Raw genomic sequence first — 22,658 nt, forward strand, 5'->3', positions numbered from 1 at the left:
TCCTCTATTATGCACATGAAGTCAATGGTCAACTACCATGTCACGAAATACGAGGATGAGAGCATATTCCCTCAGCTCCTAGCTCATATTTCACAGCTTGGAGTGCCCTGCTCTATGGCAACACCATGCTCGCCTATTTACGGAGGTTGGCTCCTTTGGAGGGAAAAAAAGGAAAAAAAGCTTGCGGCTAGAATGATTTCAATTTTACTATCGAAGGGAATAGTTACTCCAACACCCGCTGCAAGCCGATGACTTGTTACCCCATGTGGGACCTCAGGGGGCCAAAGCTCAGCCTTGCCGAGTATTCCCCTTTTCCCCGTTTTGATTCCTTTCCATGCTGTCTCTGGTCTCCCCCTTCATTGCTCCTTCTCGATATATTCATGCATAATGCAACGCCTAGTGCAATGGAATTGACGGTTTTGTGCTACCATGAGACGAACACTTTTCCCATTGTAGGAAACATACCCGCAATTTCCATTGGCACCCACTTTCGGGCCTGTATCCTGCGTTGGTCAATCCTCATACACATTGCGAAAGCCGCGGCTCTGCAATTCTGAACTGGAAGGACTGTCAGATCCAAAGATTTTGACTTTCAACGGCTATTGATCTATACTGAAAGAGGAACTCCATACTGGGTGCCTATGCGCCCCGCATATTCGGAAAGCCCAGTTAGGTAGGAGTTACGTGCCATCCCGAGCAGTAAGATTCAAGAGCCTCCATTTACACGAACTTCTCTTGGTCGCATGGCCATCACCTGACTAATAGGTTCAAAGTGATTGATTCATCGGAATTGATCTTTGATTCCCCAGTACAGGATAGCCACCGCAGCCGTAGAACGAACCAGGAGCCGAATACCGTCTCTTGATTGCATATGAAGATCAAGCCATATCCAATTCATCATGGATAATTCGGCTCAAGGCTTTAACTCAACGGACTTAGCTATCCAGCTGTGTTAATGCCGTCCCTACTTCCACAGCCAAGTCATAGAAAAATTTAAACAAGTGGATAGATATGCGAGCCCGCTTTGTTTTGTAAGACCCTCGCCGAACCACGAGGCGTTGTCAACTGAATCAGTTTCAAAATTGACAGTCAGCACCCACCTGACACCAAGAACCATGTCTGCCACTTTCGCAATGCCCAAGAAGAAGCTTACCTGGCTGATAACAGGCTGCTCTTCCGGCATGGGCCTTTCGCTCGCTCGCATCGCGCAGGCAAGCGGACATACTGTGATCGCCACTTCCCGAAATCCTTCGCGCACACCCGACCTGGTTACGGAGGTTGAAGGCAAGGGAGGCAAATGGACTCGACTCAACGTGGACAGCCCCAACAGCACTCAGGTGATCGAGAATCTGGAAAAGTCTGGTCTGGAGATTGACGTCTTAGTCAACAATGCGGGCTTTTGTGTCTTCACCCCGATAGAGTCCGCGACCGAGGACGAACTCCGGGTCCAGATGGAGTCCATGTATTTTGGCCCTCTGCGTCTGATCCGAGCGGTCTTGCCTCACATGCGACAGCGAAGATTCGGTATCATTGTCAACATGAGCAGTGGAGCTGCCATCGACGGGAACCCAAGTATGGGAGGCTACGCTGGAGCGAAGGCTGGACTTGATGGTGTGCCTACCCCCCCCTATTGAATACCGTATCCGCTCTGATATCGCTTCACTCGCAGGCCTGACGAAGATCCTGGCCAAAGAGGTGGCCCAATTCAATATCCGTACTTTGACTGTCGTCCTGGGTACTTTCAATACCAATTTTGGTCATGCGGCCCGCTTCGGCGAGAACCCTCGCCCAGATGATTATAAGGGATCCTTTGCCGAAAAAATGATCCTGGCCATTTCCAGCGGCGGGGGGAGGCCAAACGGTGACAAAGACAAGGCGATGAAGGCGGTTTACGAGGTTGTGGTGGGAGAGGGCGCCGGAGCAGGACACGAAGCCGAAAGATTTCTTCCCATGGGGTCCGACATGACAGCCAGGGTGAAGATGTTGCAGGATTCTCTCGCACACAGTCTCGAGGTGTTTGGTGACATGGCCAACAGCGTAGATCTTGAAAAGTAATACTGGAATACGGTTGTTGAACAGTCAAAGAGAGCTGCCATCACGCTGAGAAAGATCGATCGTTCCATTTGAGTTCACTCATCCCAGGCTGCACAGCCAGTGTAATCAGAAGTCCATAAGCATAAGTTCTTTTCCTCATTGGCAACGCCGCAAGTTCCTTCCGTGACAAGCGTCCCCCTCATCCATTGCATGCATGGGAAGGCGACTCTACGAGGAGAATGTACACCGGCGTTTTTGGTTCGTATACGGAACATTCTGTCTCATCTGGCCTCAACAACAGGGGTCAGCCTCGCCGTTCGGTGCCACGCTCCTCACGTGACTATGTGGCTGTGTACGCCACGCCAAAATGGCGAAGCTGCAGCTCCAGCCCGATGATCCAGTTTTGTTTCCCATTCGTGACTCCTCCTTTTGACGCTTCTCTCAGAAATCGGCTCTCGTATGGTTTGAACTGTGGACTATGTCTGGTGTCGAAATCGTCGCCGTTTGAGTGAGCGTGATCACCATTTGGGGGTGCAAATGAGATGTATTGAATGCTCTGTCTGTTTGGCAACTGGTCCTGCCAGATTACCAGTATAAATCCATGCTTGGTTGACCCTTTTCTATTCCTATTTCCCCTATATCCTGCATAGAGGTGACAGCCCTTTTCCCAGTAAAGGGGTACTGCTCATTGTTCGACACATTCTCCAGATCGCCGACCGCGTCATCGAGCTGTACAAATTCTACCTCGAATAACGTGCGAGTTGCTCCGTCCGACTTGCGCGTCATACTTCTCGAGCCATCGATGCTCAAAGCGATTTTTGAAAGTCTGCAGTTCCTAATGGCGCGCAGCAATGAGACCTCAGCAATGATCCGTTAGCTTGACTAGTCCTCGACGGGGCTAATTTCGGGATGTCCGAAAGCGATGAATGAATGGGAAAAGTTTGTTCCGTCGGATTCTCTGCAAGTAACGAACAGAAGTCAAGGAAAGCAAAAGGGGGTAAAGATGACATTGGCTGCATTGGCCTGGCCTTTGAAGAAGAGTGAGGCACAAAAAAGTTACTAGACGAGATTATGCGGTTCAAGACAAACCATTAGCCTTGGGCTTACTGCCGGATTTTATACCTCCACTCCTTAATACAACTAACAATCCACCAGCCATGACATCAAATAGTATGGATGGCTCGCCAAACAGATCCTTCGTCAATTCGCTATGAGCGTGCAGAGATTATGATTCTGGAACCGGCAATTGGATGTTGCGCTCTCACGGAGTTCCCGGGGTGGTAAGACCATTGTCCTTTCACACCCTATCAAACAAGCCAAGCAGCATTATGACAAGCCTTTGAATGGAAAGGGTGCTTGCACCTACTACCACTGCTATTCCGACCATAATCAAGATGAAGCGGCCACTTTCCTGCGATTGCTACTCGATCAACTTTGCCGATAAGCGGATATGGTACTCACCAGCGTTTACAAGATGTACAAATATGGTGGTGACCTAAGTCTTTGTCGAGCTCTTCAAGGCGCTTGAAAATGTCATGGACGTCTTTGAAATCGCATATGTAGTTGTTGTTGACGCCGAGCTGTTCAGGCCCACCGTCTAGCCTAGGCGCCCCTACAACGTCATGTCGATCTTGGGTACCACGGACAGGGACCATGAACTGCGGAACACATCTCAAGCAAATAAATAATTTGCGACACATTTTTGTCCGCCAGCATGCAAGAAAGAGTTCTTCAATCATCAGAAACATGCGCTTCGTGCTCCGTACCCTCCTTCCCACACAGACATGCCTGCCAATATGTACTCCTCGGTCAACAACCACCTTCGAGCGGGAGTGCTCCAGCCGCATATTGTCCATGAATTTCCTTTGGGAACATGGGTAGAAAACCCGGTTGTCCGCTCGTCAACTCCCGGTTCGGTCCTTATAATGCTGCTATCCTCTCCAGAAGTGTACATGGTATCGACCACCTCATCCCTCACCCCCGTTCGAGTGGTGCGTGTTCCTCATTATCTCGGTCTTTTCGGCAATGTTGAGATGGGCCACGATGTATTCTATGCCATTACCGGTAATTGGTCTGTCGACGCATTGGAAAACGCTCCTGGCTGGTATGATTTGTGGAAGGTCGATTTGAGGGGAGTGCCGGCGGATGGAGAACCGGTGTCTGTTAAAAGGGAGAAGCTCGCGGAAGTCCTTTAAGCAACTTCGCTTAATGGCCTGGTTGCGCTCGATCCTGCAAAAGGAATTCTTCTAACCACCGACCCCTTATGAGGGTGTCGCCAGGACCATCAACGTAAAAACTTGGCAAAAGTGCTCATGACCATTCAAGATCCAACCATGACGACACCAGAAGGAAGTGAGAAGGGCATCAGCATTGTTGGTATGAAAATTATCAGCCAGGGACTGTACTTCGTCAACACTGCGAGTCCAACCTTTGACAGAATCCTAACCAACATGCGGACGGCCAGGCTACCGGGCCCGCCGTCGTCCTTGTTAACAGAATAGAACTCACTCCGAACGCCGTCGCTGTGGACTTCGAGGGGAATGCCTGGATAGCCAGCGACGCGCTGAACCGCCTGACCAGGGTCAAAAGTGTTGGCGCAACCAACTCCAGCGCGACTTCTGAACCATCGATTCAAGTTGTCACGAACAACACCGTGGAAAACACTCTAGTTGGGTTGAGCAACCTTGCCATTGGCGTGAACGCAGATGTCGCGCATGGTAGCATATTTATCACCACCCCAGGGGTGTTTCCTTCGTATGTCGGAAAGGACTGGACAAGTGGGGTTGCCTTGAGCTGGGCGGATATTGTGAATCTGTTATGATTGAAAACGGTCCGGATTGGAAGAGATATGACGTATGGACAGTCTCAGATTGTGCCCTTAGGAAGGTGCTCTCCTAAAAAGACCGATCATCATTCAAGAAGGGAATTTTATGTGCCTTGGTCCTATGGGAAGAGTCAACATGATGAGAAGAAAGAGTTGGAGACTCGGTAGCGTCGAAGATGTCTGGTCAGTCGCCTGGGTGGGATTCCAGACCAAGTCCTAGTTTCAGAAAACCAGCGCTTCAACTCCTACCGTCTGGGCTTCTTTGTTCAAAGATTCAATCTCCGATTCCGTGTATGGGATTCCCTCAACCTTTCGCTTCTCCTGTGTAATCTGTTCGATCTCACCAGGGAAGTAAATCCGGTCGAAGCCTTCTCTCTTGTCGGAGTCGACCACACGCTGATACAAGTAGTCCATCCTCTCTTTGAATTCCTCCAACGGGAAAAAAAGGTCAGGTTTCATAGCCATCAGGAAGTGGCCCACGTCAGCTGGCTTCGATGGATCATATGGATTCGTCACATGGCCGGCAAAGGCGGATCCAGAAAGAACGCCAGAGAAGACATCCATCATGATGGCCAAAGCCGAGCCTTTCGGTCCACCCATGGGCAGCATCACGCCTTCTAATGCTTTTGTAGGGTCGTCTGTTGGTAAGCCATCAGCATCGAGTGCCCAGTCCAGCGGGATCTTTTCGCCTCTCCTCTTTGCCTTATAGATCTTTCCTCGGGCGGCAACGCTAGGGGCCATGTCCAAGATGAATGGTCTTGTCTTCCCGGCTGGTGCACCGCAAGCTAAAGGAGACACGCCCAGGAGTTTGGACTTTCCTCCCCAAACTGGTAACGCCGGCGAGGAATTGGTGAAGACCAAGGATATCATATCAGCCTCGATAGCTTTCTGGACGATCCAGGCAGACATGCCGAAATGGTTGGAGTGCTTGATGGATACCATACCGATGCCGTACACTTTTGCCATTTCGATAGAGCGTTCCATCCCCACGGAGGCCGCGAGAAAGCCAAAGCCATTGTGTCCATCCACTTGCGCCACAACGGGAGTGACTTGGTTCAATGTCGGCTTTGCCTTGGGATCGAGAACTCCTTGTCGGACGCGCTGCATATACGAGGGGAGGCGATTGACGCCGTGGGTATCGATGCCTCGAAGATCTGCTGCCATGAGACATTTAGTAACAGTATCAGCTTCTTCCGGGGGCACACCATTGCCCATTAGCACATCACGGGTGAACCTATGAACTTTGTCGGCCTGAAAATAGTGCAATGGGCTGGACTCGGAAGCCATTTTCCATCCTGGGGTTCGAAATTTGTCTTGGGTTCAGTCCAAAGGAGCAGGCCTCGAAGAGAAGAGGACAAAAGAGAAGATTTCACAAAACTTCCAGCGGATTTCTCTTCTGAGTTAGTAGTCACGATTGGGGGCTGAGCCAACCGATTTTCCGGCGGCAGTGCCGGGTTTTCCACGCACCCAAAATCTCCTCCCAGCTTATCACCATTCGACCTTGACGTCAGACCTCGGGTGCACCACAGACGGTTCGCGGTACAGATTTGATAAACTTCATCCTTGTTTTAAGGAAGCCAAAAGCAGATGCGGTCAGTCTCAGAAATTACCCTGCGTCCCTGTGCACACATACCATACTCCGATTGGTTGAGTCTTCCGGGCCTCAGCCGCTCCGTCATCGACATTATAACTCTATCCAGATTCTGAATACGAAGTGGATTCAATGTCGAGGTGACGGAAACAAGACTAGGGGACGGATGCTGTCAGACATGATTGAATGCCATTGAAAATGTGCCCGTGGGACGAGGTGAACAGAGCAAGGCATCTAGCAAGTATAAAGTCGGGAATTAGAAGACTCGTCGCTTCGGAGCAACACCCCAATTCACTACGAGAAGTCATTCGTTTCCTCTTACCACCCCCAGCAGCCAGAATGGAAGATACGGGTCCCAAGGTTCGCGTGAGGACGGGTTGTGTCACTTGCAGGTACGTCTTGACTCGATTTGGTGGCTTCCCAATCCCGGTTGATGTTTCGACTCACTCCTTGGGTGTAGATTGCGAAGAATCAAATGCGATGAAGGCAAACCATTCTGCCATAAATGCACGAGCACCGGCAGAAAATGTGATGGATATGTTGATGGCCCCGTCTCTCGAAAGAAATCGTCATCGGTGCTGGGGGCGCCTCCAGCAAAACGACACTGGCGAGTCCCCCTTGGCCGATAACTCAGAGGCCGCGCAAGGACAAAGCTACCAAAGCTAGTCTAATGCAGCCCTACAGCATCGATAGCAGTCCTCCCCGAGTGGCTTATGGAGCAAGCCGCAGAGGCTCGTGCTTGTGATTACTTTCAACACCAAACCTTACGCGGCCTAACGGAGTTCTTCGACAGTGTTTTCTGGAGTCGGACAATTCTCCAACTGTGTCATCAAGAGCCTGCAATTGGCTCTGAGTTGCATGCACGAAACTTACGAATTGTCACAGGCCCAGAATGCAACCAACGACCGAGTCAAGGAGCAATACACCTTAGCCATCAAACATGCCAAGCACCTCTTGGATCGAAAAGACAATGGAATCGACCACCTTGAGCGAGTGTTGACTACGTGCACTCTCTTCGCGACATATGAAACGGTGGCTGGAAACTACTCTGCGGCTGCTGTACACTTTCAGAGTGGCCGGGATATTCTCAAGGAACATTCCCACTCGTTGCCGGACCACTCCGACAAGAGCGCCCTGTGCGAAATATCCCACATGCTTGCTCACCTCGATATGCAAGCAATGGTCTTTGCTGACGAGTCCTCGCCGTACAAATATGACTCCAGTCCGCCAGAGCCTTTAGAGATGGTCCCAATCCTTGACTCTCTCACCAAAGCTAGAGATGTCATCGTCAACATCATCCGGCACGTTATGTGGACGGTCAACATTTTCGAAATATTTCATCTCCAACTTCCCCGATCTGAAGAGGTCACGAATTTTGCGCCAACATTAGTTGACGTGTATTCAAGGCAAGCCGACTGTATCCAAGCCATTGAGAACTGGTGGCGAGCTTTTCATACTCTGGACATACGTCTTCAGGAGTCTCCAGGAGGACTGGTACTCCGCATGCACGCCATGTCGGCCCAGTTCCTTGTGAGGTGCTTAGGAAACCCTTCTGAAGCGGACTGGGATGGCTACATGAGCCAATTTCAAGAGATTGTGAGGATGGGAGAGAAGCTGCCTTCTCAACCCCAAGGAGCAGAATCTGGGACAACACCGGGAGGTGCTCCAAGTTGGACATACCGAGGCCCCGCATTCACACCTATTCCCGAGACCGGCCCCATCATGCCTCTGTTCCTCACCGCGATCAAATGCCGCGATCCACTCCTGAGGCAAAAAGCCCTCGACATCTTGCATTCGATCAATCGAAAAGAAAGCGCGTGGGAGAGTCTCGCTGCGGCCAAAGTAGCCACATTGGTCATCGAGGCTGAGGAAGGCCTGGTTAGTGGCCCGGTAAATCGAGCTAACGATGTCACAGATGATAAGAGATGTGCTTATATGAAGCTTCTTGTTCGGATGCGCCAACGGGAAATTGACATGCAGGCATACATGAGAAATGGAACGATGTTAGGTGGGGTGATCCAATTTTGAAAAACTACAAGGATCGGGCTCGCCGTATTTAGCGACGCAATTAAGTCGAGACAGCACTGCCCGTGTTCAGGCTTTTCGACCTGTGCGAGAATTATAGAGGAACACAACTACAACATGTTCCTTACCAAATCCAGAACGGCCCTTACGCTGATTGGCTGGTTCGCCTGTCGCTTAAGGGGACTTCAGCCTTGCTCAGGCACACGTCCATACTAACGAATCCTCGCTCGTCTAACCCTGACTGGCAAAGTATGGAGAAGCTTGAACTTTTATTTATTTTGTATGCTCGCTGTTCGACTTTACCGGCGTCGTATTTATCTTGAAGCTCAAGAATACTTCTGTTGACGATCTGGACAAATTCAGTTTCGCCAGGAGAATTTCAGGTAATCAGTGATGAGGACATTTCTTTGTCTTATAAGAGGGTATGGCTTTCGAGACCCATTGGAAGAGATGGGCCTGATAAACTGACGCACTTTTAGACTTCTGTCTGTGAAACAACTCCCCACGTCTCCGCGTATGCCGGTTATGTTCGAATCCCTAGCACGTGCTTCTCATTCTTTGGCACAAATGAATCCAATGCGTTCAATATTTCGACCTTCTTTTGGTATTTCCCGGCGCGACATGAACCTAAATCAGCACCGCTGTCAATCCACTTAGCTGGCGGCCATGGAATCAGGCCCTTGTGTCGCGCAACCGGACAACAACAGCACAGAAATCAATCCGTGGAGCTTCAACAACCACGTCAATATACTGTATATTGATCAGCCAAACTTTGTGGGCTTCTCCTACGACGTGATCGAAGATGGCCTGGTCGAAATTGTGACGGGGAATGTATATCCGGAAGCTGGGCCCGGAAACGCAACATCCTGGCCAGGAAAATTCGGCAGTCAAGACGTCGCAAGAACCGCACTGACAGCCAGAATGCCGCCAAAATATTGTACGAAGTGACTCAAGCCTGGACCGCCCACTTCCCCTGAGCATCTGGGGGCAATTCTGTCAGTCCACCGATTGCCACTCAACATTCTCTCAACACAGCGGGCTAATTTGGTTTTGAAGTATGCAGGGTATTTCACCACAACAGTGTTTGCCTTCTTCCAACGTCAAAACGTGAAACTTGCGGCGGGAAATCTTGATAAGAAGAAATACCATCACCTCAAACTCGACACACTCGGTATTACCAACGGATGCGTGGATCTCGCCATTCAAGCCCGTTCATACCCCGAAATTGCCTACAATAACACATACAATGTCTCTTTCATTCCGAAAGTCATTTACGAGGAGGCAATGCTCAATTTTACCAAGACGGGGGGGTGTCTAGACCAGATCGCGCAGTGTCGGACGTTGTGCAACGAATTCGACCCTGATTACACTGGCGGGAATGAGACCGTGACTGAAATTTGCGCTTTGGGTACACAATGGTGTGCGACATATGTGGAAGGAGCATACCTGGCCACAGGAGTAAGCTATTCAAGTGGACTCTACGGTCTTTGGAGGGAGGATATGCTGACGAAATGGTAGAGGAGCTCTTTTGATCTGTCGCACTTGGTTGCAGACCCTTGGCCTCCAGCCTATCCAGATGCTTTCTTCAATCAGCCTTGGGTGCGAGAGGATCTCGGTGTACCTCTCAATTTTACGCCTAGCTCCAACCTTGTCACCGAAACTCTCTTTTCGACGGGTGATCCGATCAAACAAAACATATCAGATCTGGACTACATCTTGAGCAGCGGAATAAAGGTTGCGCTGGTTCATGGCGACGGAGACTATGTTTGCAACAGTAAAATCTCCCCATCCGCTCTCAGTCTTGACTCTAAACACGTAATGGGAACAATACTGACCCATCTTAGGGATTGGTGGAGAAGCACTCGCTCTAGCGGCCGAGTACAACGATTCAGCACGATTTCGCTCCTCGGGATACGAAACCATCACCACCAACTCAAGTTATATGGGCGGTGTCGTCCGGCAAGCTGGTACCCTGTCGTTCTCACGCGTCTTCCAGGGTGGTCATTCAGTCTCCTCATACCAGCCGGAAACCGTGTACCGAATATTCATGGGCACCATGTTTGGCCTCGATGTTGCTACGGGCAAAGTCAATGTCCTCTCAGCGATTCACATCAAGATAGGAACCTAGTGTTTCAACTTAGCATCAATCCTAGGTCTAGCCATAACTGTTAGTTTCTGTGAGGGAGGACAACAGGACGTTTCGGTGATAAGTCGCCATTATGACTAGCACTACACTCACCATAATGCTATGCGCCTTTTTTCCTCTTGCACCACCTTTTTGGTTTTTAACCCAAGTCATCACGCTATGGAAACCCCCCGGGGCTGGATTCAAGAACATGCCAGCCCACCGTCCTTGACCAGATATTTCGCCGGTGCATCAAAGTTCCAGGACAGCTCCAATCTGGAATAGGGGAGGCCCAAAGCAGTATTACCATTTTTCGCGAGAACAAAATCACCGGGGCTTGAGCTTTGCACTCTGGATGGTAGCTTTTCCGTACGTCGATGAAAGGAAACCGTGTCAGAGACTCATTTGTGCAGGCCTTCTTTCTCCCATTGGAGAAGATTTCTTGTTTCATGTTGAACCTTTTTGGGGCCCTGCACAATGGCAGAGGAAGAACTGCTCACTTGCGTGGAAAGAGGGCCTAACCAGCACCAGTGGTGCGACTGTGGGATGTGACCTTTTCGACGCTCTGTTCAAGAAAGTTGAGACGTTGGAAAGGCAGCCGACCTTTGCAGGTGACTCAAGGGAGACAAACAGAAGAGTAAGAACACATAGTGAAAATATGGGTTGGACTGCGACATATTGTCTCGTAGGTCTTGTACACCGCCAGCCGCCCCTTTCTCGTTCCACACCACCGTTGTGTACAAACGAATGTCCTGTCTCCCGAGCGCACCGTTCCATAAGTTCATGGAGAATCTTGCCATCTTCCGTCAAACTCGTCGAACGAATTTGTTTACGTCGCCATGCCAAAGTACGCCGCGTGGTGTGGAAGATCATCACTGTCTTTCCACATTCAAAGAACAGTTCTTTCGCTCACCGAAAGACTCATTCTTAATTTCGGCTTGCCACAATATATTATTTTGAATCGAGCGATTCGTGTACCGTCCATTGAACACTTTACGGTATCGATGAACATGTCCCTCTCCCAGATGGCGAACGACTGGTGTCACTTCAAACAAACGCACCTTGACGCTCTCAGTGAGAAGGAAAACGAGGGTGAGAGAGAACATACCGTCCAGTGACATTATGGACAACGAATATGAAAAGGAGGATTCGATATTCCGCTTTTCGAAATCCCTTTTCTCACATACAGAAATCAAGAAAGCCACTGACAAATCCGATACCACGACCGAAAGCCAAAGAGCACATCATATCAATCACGTAGCCGAAAAGACTTGTTCAAAACCATCTCCACCCACAGTTCCAATCCCGTTGCAAGGATGGGCAAATGCATCTTCTGCGGGAATACTTACGACCTCTACGAATGCGGATGCTCGAAGCAGTACGGAGGTAGCTCATCAGGCTCTTCGGCCTCGACGTCGTCTTCGGGTCAGCCTCCAAGTTCCTCAGGTTCCACACAACATGGTTCTGTTGGGAAGCCTCTCCCCGAGAAGAGGCGATGAACCTGCCTAAGGATCGATGTGTCCAACTATCAACAGCGACAAGTCAGTTGGGCCGAATTGACATCGAGAAGGGTGGAAGACGGTGCTCTGCCAATATATTTTAGCTGGCGAAGATGAAAAGCCTATGGTCACATGTTCCCAAATCGTTGCCGTCACGGATACAAGGCCCAGCTGTGAGCATTACTGCTGTCGGAGCCTTGCTGTGCCCCGCAGGATGGGATTTATGGGCGGTCATCCGGAGATAGTCGACAATACTTGATTCAGCTGGAGATTCTATGGGTGGATAGATGACTGGGCATGAGTGTGCAGACAGTATCCGGGTTGCGAGGACGTAAGAAACGACGAGGATAATGGGCTGGCCGAAGACACTGCTATCGTTAAAAACTTTACATGATGATGAGAGGTGCTGAAGGGAGGAATAACAGGCATAGATGTGATAGGTTGGCTTGTTGTATACTCACAACAGTCAGAAACTCTGCTTTCAGGAATCGAACTCGTCTTGACTCGACACCGTCAGCGGTACAGACATGACATATCCGAGAAAACACATGGGATGATCCATGGCGGCACTGGAATAGAATAATGATGGTAAACGTCCACGTTGCTTGATGAGCGTCTCCAGACCACAAATGTGCATTCTGGTGACCTCGACGTCAGGAAATTGGGACCAATCACAATTGCACCGACGACTACCACCAGTGCCTCGTCCGTATGTCTGACAGACGCATCTTGGAGGAGTTTGCCAATGGCCTTGTACACTTCGCCTTTGCGGTGAAGGAAGGAATTCCGTCCAGAAAGCCCCGTTTGAGAAGGGTAATATGTCGTCCCGCACCAATCAGCATCTATTGCGATGCTTGAAGGCATCGTTGGTAACTTGGGAAGGAGATGTTCTAGAACGTGTAGAAGAGGGCCTGAACCTGTGGTGCCGTGGGCCGCGGTAGGAACGAAAATGGAGTAGTTTCATAGAGTGGTCCTTTTTCCGGGCGAGAGAGGCGTAGAGTGGGTGGAATAGCATTTTCTGGATGGATAGTCCTTCGATACTTGCTGGTGGTGGTGCTGGCTGAAAACTGGGTGGGAAGGATGGTCTCCTGACAGATATAGGGTGTTGACTTTATTGAATCTGGGAAAATGACCGTGTTCATCTCCGTACATATCGCCCAAGGCTTGCCAGACTTCTTTCCTTTTCGAGATGTGATTTGAGTTCTTTGCGTCTGGATGTGGGGGTGGTCAGTCACAATCCAACGAAATAAGAGGGAAGAGGGATGACACGTACCAGCTGTTCACTGCTGTTTCGGAATGACCTTCTCTCTTCCTTACTGACTTGGCTGCATCGTGTGCGTATGTTTGCCTGGCCCACGAGAGAGATGATGGCCCTTGCGATCTTGGAAAGTAACGAAATGACGCATCTTTGTACGCGGAAAAGGGAACATATCTTCCCCATCGGCATGGTATTTCAGCACCACAGGATCTGTCCGACGTTCTTCAGAATGGCAGGTTGGGCCCGGCAGTGCCATCGTAGAAAATTCTTTCCGAGGAGCTGTGTGAATGGTGAACATGATACTCTGAGAGGTAGATAAAAGTTCAGATGCAGAAGTAAAGGCCATAGCACTATGCGATGCAACATGTCAGGATTGTTCGGCCAACCATGCACCGCTCGCTTCAGCCATTGACCTTGTACAGATGGAACTTTTCCAGCTCTTCAAAGTCTACATCAGAGAAGACCTTCATATTCACTGTTCAGAAGCTTATGGTGATGCAATTGAGACATCCGAGGACGGCAGTAGTAAACATTAGTAACATGCTTTGGAGCTGACTGAATACCCCAGGGAACAAGGCGCTTAGCCAGAGTTAACGAAATCGGAAATGGGTAAACTTCCCAGCTTCAGGAAACAGGGATGGTTCACCCTTTGGCAGTTCGAGACAATGCCTTCAAAATACCCCCTTTTTTTTTTAAAAAAAAAAAAAAAGAACCAAAAATATTTATACCATTCCACCAGTCAATCAGCTTGTCCAACCCCTTTATCTTGGAGTCCAAGAACCTTGTTCCTTCATAAACAGCACATTCGGCGCGCTCTTGACCTTAAGAATACTCATGCCGAACTTGCCCAGCCTCGGACATGCCTCGCCTAATTTTTCGACTTCTTCCTTCTTCATCACGGCGAGCCCTGATTTCCAATCTTCATCCTCTTCGTTTGCTTTATCCGGCACTCCAATGATCTCGATACCTTCCAGGGCTCCTCCACCGCCCTTGTAACCCAGTCCTTTGATCAACTCATCGACCCAGTTATCTTCCAATAGCACACTGACGGTAAGATCAACCAGTCCGGCCTCACCACCTCCCGCACACGCATAGACCACCTCTCCAACCTCAACCGGTCGGAGAGACCACATACCCAGGTTCAACACCTTCACCGAGCCCAGCTGTCCGTCCAAGCTCAGGTTTTCAAACCTCTTCTTCACCGCCGCCGGTGCCCGTCCATCACTTGCGAATGGCAAGATTCCCTGGGGCATTTTCTCCTTCTCTTTTTTCCCGTCTTGACCCTCCGGCGCCTCTGCCAGATCATCCCCGACAGATGGCACGAAGTCAAAACTGGCGCCCACGATGCCTTTGACAATCAGTCCAGCTAATTCCTCGCCCTGCACTCGAGCCAAGAAATCGCTGTCCTCATGTCCGCGAAACGTGTAGCTGATATCGACCACTTTGATGCCCTTCCCGTCACCTTCTTTGGATCGAGCGTCGAAGAGCCCACCGAGAGTCTTGAAAAAGCCGGGTCGTGCGAAAGAGTCAATGATATGCAACTCTTGAAGCAATGGCAAGTTTTCAAAGAAATTCTCCGCATCTTTTCGGGAGGCTTCATCCAGGCCGTCGATGAGGCAGCTGAACAGTGTTAAGCTCCTCAAGTGCGGGAGCATCCGGGAAAGTCTGGTCAAGAACGGAGGGTTGCCTGGAAATCCTAGACCGAACAATTCCAACGTCAATGAGGTGATGGACGGTGGCAGATTGGGTAGGGGTGGCTGGGTGACGATGGCATCGGGCGGCTTGGACTGAACCAGGTTCTGATATTCATCGAGCTTGATGTCCGCCGTGAGGGTGAGTTCTCTCAGATGTGAGGCCTCTGGAGGAAATTCTGGTAGATTGAAATCCTTCAAGGGGATCTGTGCTGCCAACGGGAATGATCCAGCCTGTGCTGACTCAGGAGGGACGGTTTCCGTTGCGGACATTCTGAACGACAGCTGTCTGACAGATCAATGAAGATCCACGGCAGGCGGTGACACTGTATCTGACCCTTTTCTTATGAACGACTGGCCTGAATACAATCCGGCGATCTCCCGATCAGTTCTGATAAACGGCGCTCGTCTGATTGAATCGATAGAAAGTAGTGGTGATCCAGAACGGCATTCTCTCTATATATCTCACACGAGCAACGTGACTGCCGTGCTTCGGTCTGATTCCACACATGCTGATGTCGTTTGCCGCGTGCTTACCCCTCAAATACAGCAAAGACGTGGTGGCGCTGTTGCGTCTAGGCGCGGGGAAGTGGACGTGGGGAACAGGGATGTATCATACAGAACTGACAGCCCAAGGACATATGGACTAGTTATATCAAGGATATCGATGAATGTGGATTTCCGATGGAGACGTGGAAGTCGGGGAAATGGGAAGATGTCCTCGAGAGTCTCATTGGACACGTTCGTGATTGATCGGACGTACTTCTATAGGGGGTCAAACACAATAGCCAGGCGATATTCTGTTCTCCATTTTCGATATGACGCTTCTCGTGAGTTATGAATCTCTCGTGCTTGTTAATTCGTTGCAAGTGGTAACGATCGGACTCATTCTCATATCCAGATGCATCATGCATCATTTCGTGTCCATATATGACTTTCCCCGTGTTGGCATGTCCTCGTAAATCAGATTCACTCCTGGTTGAATTGCACATATGCGGATTCTGGTGTCGCATCATCTTTCCCGGTACGTTCAGTCCAAGTAATCAACATCTTCCATCCCTATTAGTGATATCATCCTCGCCAAAGTATCCTGCATGCATACCGCCGGCATAGATGTATCCTGCTGGTAAACCAATCTTGGCCAATACTTTCTCTTCATAGCATTGGTCCTCACAATATTCTCAGCATATGAACCTTTCTCTGGGTCGGTCTTGCCGAGAAGATAGATCTTGCCATCATTTCCCCCCGATCCAGACAGCTCCCTCATGAACAGATTCCACCCCAAGTGCCGCATGTGACTTTGATCCCGGTTGCAAAGCTGCCCGACGACTCGGTCGGCCACTGGGCCATGAGGAGGATCGACAGAGACTAGCAAGATAGAGTTGCCAAGGTCGTGGAGGCCTGCCTTCTGGAATATTCGTATCGACAACATCGTAGACAAGCGCTGGGTACAGAAGAACATGAGACGCGTTAAGCGGGACAAGCGAAGACACCGACCAGACAGCACTGCGATAGCCATTTCCAGAAAGCGCCATGTGTAAAAATTCCTCTCCAGGAGTCATTGGTGCAAAACCTCGCGTTTGGTCGACATCGTCTTGCCATTCGTCGAGGTTATCAATGAGATCGAGTGGTTTTCCGTAGAGAGCATTCATTCCAACGTCTGTTGCAACGAAGATGGAGACGGAACTGATCACTTGACTAGTGCGATCACTCCGGAAATTGGCGGTATCGCACAACACGGAGAGATGAATGCCGTCAATTGTGCCGCCCTTTCCACCATCTTTAGACACCTGTCGTACAGCTTTCATGCTGGCAAGATCAAGATCCCGGGGTATATTACCTTCCCTCCAAATGTCGGCATCTCCTGCGACTAGATGTTTTGTGGTGAGAGCTGTGTCGATTCCAGGAACAAGAACATTGCTGGCAAGCTTTTGTGGTGTTGCTGGAACGTGGCTAACATACTGCTTTGTGCGCTTGTCGGTTGAGCTACCAGGAACTCTGAAGTCTCCGGCGGTGGGCACCGATGGCGACGCGTCCCTCTCAGAACGAGGCGCAAGGTATGAATTGGGCATTGATGGCGAATAAGGGTAGCTTGTCGCTGGAGGCATGACCGTACCGCCCACCAAGTGAAGGGTTGCCGGATAGATCGGATCATTCAGGGATGATTTCAGGTAGCAGTCGTCTGCGTCGTGGACGCGATCCGGAGCGAAAACGAAGCCGGCGCAATGGGTAAAAGGATGACTCTTCTGATTGTAGGATTCGCATTGTGCCAAACAATTATGAAACGAGCCTGCCAGAATGAATGGATAGATGTTTTGAGCCGGAAAGTCGATGTCACAGATCAGAGTATAGTTCGCGCCCCCAGGAAGATGTCCAAAGGTAGTACCATTCGCAGCATCACAGGGGAGACTTTCGGGCAAAGGAGTCGCGGTAGTGCAGTGGGAACCCGAACAGGGTGTAGCAGGTGCCGTGAGCGGTGTGACTTTGGCATTAGCCGGAATCCGATCCTTGGTGATTCCTGTTGGGCTGCCTCGGCCTGCAAGGACACGGTGGTAGTAACTGTAGCCATGAGGACGACTTGCCGAAAGGCTCAGGAGAGACAGCAAGACATAGAACATGAGCATCAAGCTCCACGAAGTTCGATAAGTATTCATGGTGGGCTGAATGAGTGAGCGTATGTTCAGGGCCAGACGATGATTGTGCTCACCTTGCGATTTGTATCTGATGACCGACCCAGCCGCAAATAGACTGACGGGAGAGAATAATGCCTTATGAAGGAACGGCTGTGCAGAATTGAATTGTTTACTGTATGAGTTGAGCGAGGTAGAAGATGGATGCGTGTTGTGGTTCGGAGAGTTTGAGCGCAGGAGGCTGCGGTTCCAGCGAGGACGATATAAACAGTTGCGGCAGAATTTGATTAATATTTCCTAATCGTCATGAGCAGAAGTGAATGACTCCGGTGATTGCGAACTCACCACTGGCGTTGGGAATACCAAGTATACTAATTGAGTCAATTCTCCATCATGTTTCTGGATAATTTCGGGTCATGCGAATTCATGTCTAGGGCGTCCAAGAATCCAGTCTGGCTGGTGTTTAAAGTCTTCTGTGGAGCATTCAATCGCTCAGCCTCCTGACCGAGACAGATGCCTGTGACTTGAAAGCAATCATCATTGGGCCTTCTTTGCCAATTCGCGCACCCTCGGGGACGTTGTTGCATTCCATTCAAAATCGGCTGCCCAGAGCGCTGCGCCTACTGCGTTGGTGAAAGCGAACACGAGGTTCGCGAATGGTATCATTTCCAAAAGAAATGCGGCAACACCGAAAGACGTGTAGCCCCCTCGGTGTTCATCAATGTGGATCTCTCGCTGCCTTTGGGACCATTCTTTGAGTTGAAAATACCTCGAATGGGCGGCTGGACCTGCTCGTTTACCTTGGAGGATGATGAAGAGTACCGTTCCAACGACGGGGATGAAGTTGAGAGGCAGATACAGCATGTATCTGATGATAGCATGAGGTGTGAATGTAGCAAACGGTCTCTTGAGCAGTTTCCCTAACCGAGCAATGCTATCGCCGCCCGTCTTGATCTGTCTGCCTTCTTCAACAAGATTTGTGCAATCTCGCGAGAGGAGGGTTCCGTCAAAGGTGTCGATAAGAGCATCCTCGATGAGGAAAGTTCTCGATAGGAGGTTGATGAGAGTCGAGCTCTCGCTGAAGGTGAGCAAAGCCGCAGAGATAGCTGCAACGGGTCCGGATGTGAAAGCCATGACAGCAGCTTGAGGAATATACGCAACGACGAACATAAATGTCGTGATCCCAATGCTGAGGGTAATGGTGGGTGCCAACTTGGACGTCAACGGTCGCCAGAGGTCTTTGTGAGTAAGGAAGTAGAAGATACCCTATCGGGCATTCGTCAGTAGATGGACCACCTCCAGCGACGTAACAAGAAATAACCTTCAGAGGATACAGGTATGCGCGAGACTTCAAGGCGTCTTTGCTCATTAACGTGACCCTCTCGGCTTCTTCAGCAGCGACTTGCTTCACTCGGTCGGCCATACTGAGTGGAGACCACAGGAAGATAAGGCGCTTGTCCAGTGTCAGTATGGTTTTCGGTGATGGGCAAAGATGAGGTCGTAGTCTCTGGAACGTGGAAGGGAGAGTAGAATTTAACGAGCCATGCGGTCATGAGAATGACGCAAAACGTTTTGCACACGGGTGCCCGCGAAAAAGAAATCTACCCCCGAGACAAAATATATTTTCGAGTTTCGTCTCACGAGAGTATGCTAAGGTATGATGTCACTCCGGGGAAAAAATAGTGCTGTCATACTTTCGAAATTGCAATCCCAATTGACCGACCTCGACATAAACAGCGACGAAGAAACTACTTGTCAGACAGATCCTCCTCCAGCCGCCTGAGACCCAACGCTGCAGGCCGGGGGAGCGCTTCCGCCCAAGATTTCCGATTTCTTGAACAGAGGAAGAGACCGACAAATCATTTGCCCTCTTGATTTGAAAACATGGTCTCAGACATGATTTGGGCACCGAAACAACTGCGTCGATCAAAAAACAGGGGGAAAAAGAGAGGAAAGAAAATAATATTCGCTATAATCCATTCCCAAAGCCATCCTTGTGCCGTACACCAGCAGGTTGCCACGTTCAGGATATTTCTCCTCTTGCTCTGTCCATGCTTCCGCTTGTCTCCTTTCCCATTCTTTCTTGACATTCTACTTCATACGGCTGTAGACCAAGAAGTCGTCATCGAGTCTGAATTCGGCGCTCGCCATGCCACCATACCCGAGCCCCAACCAAATTGAATCAACAAGCACAGTTATCACTTTTTTGCTTCGCGCGGTCGGCAAGGTTCACCCTTGCTTCCTCCGCGCGATTCGCCGCTCCTGACAATGCCGCCTGTGTCCCACCACCACTGGCTCCTCTAGTTCCCTTCAATGAAGTTTCCGGAATCGCGTTGGCAATGGCCGAGAATACATCCGCAACGTTGGCGCCGGTCTTCGCCGATGTCTCGAAGAAAAGTAAGCTCTCCTCCTCGGCGTATGACTTGGCTTCTCGTGTTGAGATTTTCCGTGCGTCCCCGTCATCCGTAGGTTCGGCTTCCCCAGGTTCACCCTCTTGATTTTCTACAGTAGATTCAGTAGCCTCAGGGCCATCGCCGGAAGATTCAGCGCACAGGTCCAACTTGTTACCGACCAACGCAATGACAATACCTGGTGAAGCCTGTCTCTGGAGTTCTGCAACCCAGTGCTTGGCCTTTGTCAAGGAGGTCGGCTTGGTCAGGTCATACACGACGAGGGCGGCTTGAGCATTGCGATAGTACATGGGTGCCAGTGAAGCGAATCGCTCTTGACCGGCAGTATCCCATATTTCGAACTTGATGATTCGGTTGGGGAGGGAGATTTTCTGGGTCAGGAAGGCGGCTAATAAGATGTCAGCGTGAATCCGGAACTTGACTGGAATTCAGCTCGTCCTGGTTGCGGGATCCAAGATCATGGACGTAGCAGTGTAGATTGGTGTCGGGGCTTTTGCGAGGACGAGGGAAAATGGGCTTGGAGGACCTGACGTACCGCCAATAGTAGGCTCCTTATTCTCTTGGAAGTCATTATTAACAAACCGCAGCACTAGAGATGACTGCTCAATCCGTCAGCGATGATCTCTTTCCTCGTCTTACTAAATTAACAGTCCCTTCTTTTAATGAAAGCTCTTCAGCTGACGCAAGGATAAAGTATTGCCGTTTTGACCGGTGTCACCACCCAGTCTCAACGACCAGACTGTCAAAGTTGTGGCAGGTCTGGAAGTAACTATTGAACTGGGTAACGCGAGTGTGCAACCCACCTTTCCAACGGCTGCTTCTCCCAGCAGTACAAGCTTGACACTGCTGCTAGGTTTGGGTGCTGAGGATGTGTCGGCCATGCTCTTTTGTGGCAGTATTGTCCAGTTCGTAGGGTGAGAAGGAGGAAGGAAGGAGTAAAGGTTGTGGCTCTCAAGGAGGCGTTATTGAGAGAACAGGAGACGGAATGCCAAAAACAATCAACTGATCCGTGGTAGATTCGAAGGTTCAATATCGTTGGAGGTGGTTGGGGCGGATTCGCTTGCGGATGAGGATGTGTAAGGGAAATGGTGAGAGGTGGTTTGATGGCGCAAAGGAAGATGGAGATTCAGTTGGAGCAAAGTCTTGGTTGCAGTGACGAATCTACTGCTGTTTGAGCTGCAACATTGCGCAGTATACAGACCTCGAAACAGCATAGCGCAATCTGATCAACACTACAGCCCATGGGCCCAACATCCTCCGACCCTTTTGTCTGCAACCCCTTACACCCAAAGCCTCGTGCTACTTTCCTTCATGATTGATGCATTATCTCCCTTTGTCTCAAGGTCAGTGTGCGGGCTGCCTGCCTGAATTGATGGACTGGAAACGATATAGCGACCATGTCGTGATTTGACTGATGATATTATTTGATTTCATGCTAGGTCACACAAGAAATGAGTCACTTCGTCGATGACTCAAGGCCTGGCCTCAAAGCCTGTTGTTCGAACAAGCCCAATCCGTCTAAAACACCGTTGCGTCTAGGCAACCATCTTTTTGGACCGCGAGTCCGCTGATGCCATAGACCATCGCCTTCATGATCCCCGAAAGAACTCCCAAAAGAAATTTGACCTGAGTCATGCAATCTATTCAGCAAAATGTCCTCATGGATGTTTTTTTTCCCAGCCTCCCATACCCGTCTATCTTCAAACGCCGGAATAAATGGACTTTTTTGATACACAAGTTGGTTGTACAGGAATGGTCGTGCTGGTGGAATTCCCGAGAGACGTTGCGCCGTGCATGCCTCAAAAAAAAAAAAAATAAAAATAAAAGGTGTCACCCAGAACGCTCAAATCTTGTGAGAATACTTGTACAGGGTAGTCGAAAAGCAGATAGGGGGATTAAAGTCTTGGTTGAGATCAAACATTGCTCGGTCATGAAGAGGGGGCTCGCGCCGCGTGCTGTCGAGGATTGTGGAAACTCGATGCAGGAAAGCCAATTTTGTTTGATGGCTCAAGCGCAAGGTTGAGACTGGAGTCGACCGGCAGAAGAACTGAATTTCGGCTATCGAAAGGTTCGAGGACGCGTGGTATGTTGAGATGATTAACGTCGAGACGTTATTTCGCAGGCGGCTTCGGCTTGGGAACACCGGTAGTGTCGTAACCACCACGTCCCATATCGCAAGGAGTGGAAGAAGAAGAAGTCATTGTGTCTGCATTCGAAGGGCGTTAGAACGGAGGTTACTGCTGAAAATGGCTCCCCGGAGAAAGGGGGGCGTAGGGCTATATAGGCTACGGCATAGGCTGACTCACGATGTAATATGGTAGTCCGTAGACTATTTTGTCACTCGTCCAATAGGAGTTGAAAGATCAACGGATGTTGTACAAAAGATGTGTCGCTGACTGTCGGTCTTGAAGCTCTGCAAGAGTTTGGAACGAGTCAAGAATGCGAGAGCAGGAAAAGAGTCGCGTTGAGAATTTGAGTTCCCTGCACTGTCACCGAGGATCTAAAGCCGGTGATGTCTGGGTCAAACAAGACAGGTCTTGGAAGGCCGCCGGGATTTACGGTACAGGTAA

At 50.0% G+C, this 22,658-nt stretch overlaps 10 protein-coding genes across 10 annotated transcripts; 5 read left to right on the forward strand and 5 right to left on the reverse strand.

Moving 5' to 3' along the window:
- Nucleotides 1-1,115: 1,115 nt before the first annotated feature.
- Nucleotides 1,116-2,055, forward strand: Z518_04209 (uncharacterized protein; the record flags this gene model as incomplete). The annotated part of the gene is made up of 2 exons (XM_013417916.1): nt 1,116-1,611; nt 1,670-2,055. 2 exons carry the CDS (start codon nt 1,116-1,118, stop codon nt 2,053-2,055), a joined length of 882 nt encoding a protein of 293 aa, XP_013273370.1.
- Nucleotides 2,056-3,818: 1,763 nt separating this feature from the next.
- On the forward strand, nt 3,819-4,229 carry Z518_04210 (uncharacterized protein; the record flags this gene model as incomplete). Its single annotated transcript, XM_013417917.1, has 1 exon — nt 3,819-4,229. One exon carries the CDS (start codon nt 3,819-3,821, stop codon nt 4,227-4,229), a length of 411 nt encoding a protein of 136 aa, XP_013273371.1.
- A 138-nt stretch (nt 4,230-4,367) lies between these two features.
- Z518_04211 (uncharacterized protein) lies at nt 4,368-4,855 on the forward strand (the record flags this gene model as incomplete). Its single annotated transcript, XM_013417918.1, has 2 exons — nt 4,368-4,406; nt 4,472-4,855. The coding sequence occupies 2 exons, from the start codon at nt 4,368-4,370 to the stop codon at nt 4,853-4,855; spliced, it is 423 nt and encodes a 140-aa protein (XP_013273372.1).
- A 225-nt stretch (nt 4,856-5,080) lies between these two features.
- Nucleotides 5,081-6,145, reverse strand: Z518_04212 (uncharacterized protein; the record flags this gene model as incomplete). Its single annotated transcript, XM_013417919.1, has 1 exon — nt 5,081-6,145. One exon carries the CDS (start codon nt 6,143-6,145, stop codon nt 5,081-5,083), a length of 1,065 nt encoding a protein of 354 aa, XP_013273373.1.
- Nucleotides 6,146-7,162: 1,017 nt separating this feature from the next.
- Z518_04213 (uncharacterized protein) lies at nt 7,163-8,574 on the forward strand (the record flags this gene model as incomplete). Its single annotated transcript, XM_013417920.1, has 3 exons — nt 7,163-7,190; nt 7,243-8,457; nt 8,510-8,574. 3 exons carry the CDS (start codon nt 7,163-7,165, stop codon nt 8,572-8,574), a joined length of 1,308 nt encoding a protein of 435 aa, XP_013273374.1.
- Nucleotides 8,575-9,140: 566 nt separating this feature from the next.
- Nucleotides 9,141-10,602, forward strand: Z518_04214 (uncharacterized protein; the record flags this gene model as incomplete). Its single annotated transcript, XM_013417921.1, has 4 exons — nt 9,141-9,411; nt 9,475-9,932; nt 9,993-10,248; nt 10,319-10,602. The coding sequence occupies 4 exons, from the start codon at nt 9,141-9,143 to the stop codon at nt 10,600-10,602; spliced, it is 1,269 nt and encodes a 422-aa protein (XP_013273375.1).
- Nucleotides 10,603-14,117: 3,515 nt separating this feature from the next.
- On the reverse strand, nt 14,118-15,320 carry Z518_04215 (uncharacterized protein; the record flags this gene model as incomplete). Its single annotated transcript, XM_013417922.1, has 1 exon — nt 14,118-15,320. One exon carries the CDS (start codon nt 15,318-15,320, stop codon nt 14,118-14,120), a length of 1,203 nt encoding a protein of 400 aa, XP_013273376.1.
- A 962-nt stretch (nt 15,321-16,282) lies between these two features.
- Nucleotides 16,283-17,701, reverse strand: Z518_04216 (uncharacterized protein; the record flags this gene model as incomplete). Its single annotated transcript, XM_013417923.1, has 1 exon — nt 16,283-17,701. The coding sequence occupies one exon, from the start codon at nt 17,699-17,701 to the stop codon at nt 16,283-16,285; it is 1,419 nt and encodes a 472-aa protein (XP_013273377.1).
- Nucleotides 17,702-18,214: 513 nt separating this feature from the next.
- On the reverse strand, nt 18,215-19,100 carry Z518_04217 (uncharacterized protein; the record flags this gene model as incomplete). Its single annotated transcript, XM_013417924.1, has 2 exons — nt 18,215-18,943; nt 18,999-19,100. The coding sequence occupies 2 exons, from the start codon at nt 19,098-19,100 to the stop codon at nt 18,215-18,217; spliced, it is 831 nt and encodes a 276-aa protein (XP_013273378.1).
- Nucleotides 19,101-19,859: 759 nt separating this feature from the next.
- Nucleotides 19,860-20,969, reverse strand: Z518_04218 (uncharacterized protein; the record flags this gene model as incomplete). The annotated part of the gene is made up of 3 exons (XM_013417925.1): nt 19,860-20,476; nt 20,624-20,687; nt 20,892-20,969. 3 exons carry the CDS (start codon nt 20,967-20,969, stop codon nt 19,860-19,862), a joined length of 759 nt encoding a protein of 252 aa, XP_013273379.1.
- Between the last annotated feature and the right edge of the window lie 1,689 nt (nt 20,970-22,658).

The sequence above is a fragment of the Rhinocladiella mackenziei genome (genome assembly GCF_000835555.1).
Source record: "Rhinocladiella mackenziei CBS 650.93 unplaced genomic scaffold supercont1.3, whole genome shotgun sequence".
In the NCBI taxonomy this organism is placed as follows: Eukaryota; Fungi; Ascomycota; class Eurotiomycetes; order Chaetothyriales; family Herpotrichiellaceae; genus Rhinocladiella; species Rhinocladiella mackenziei.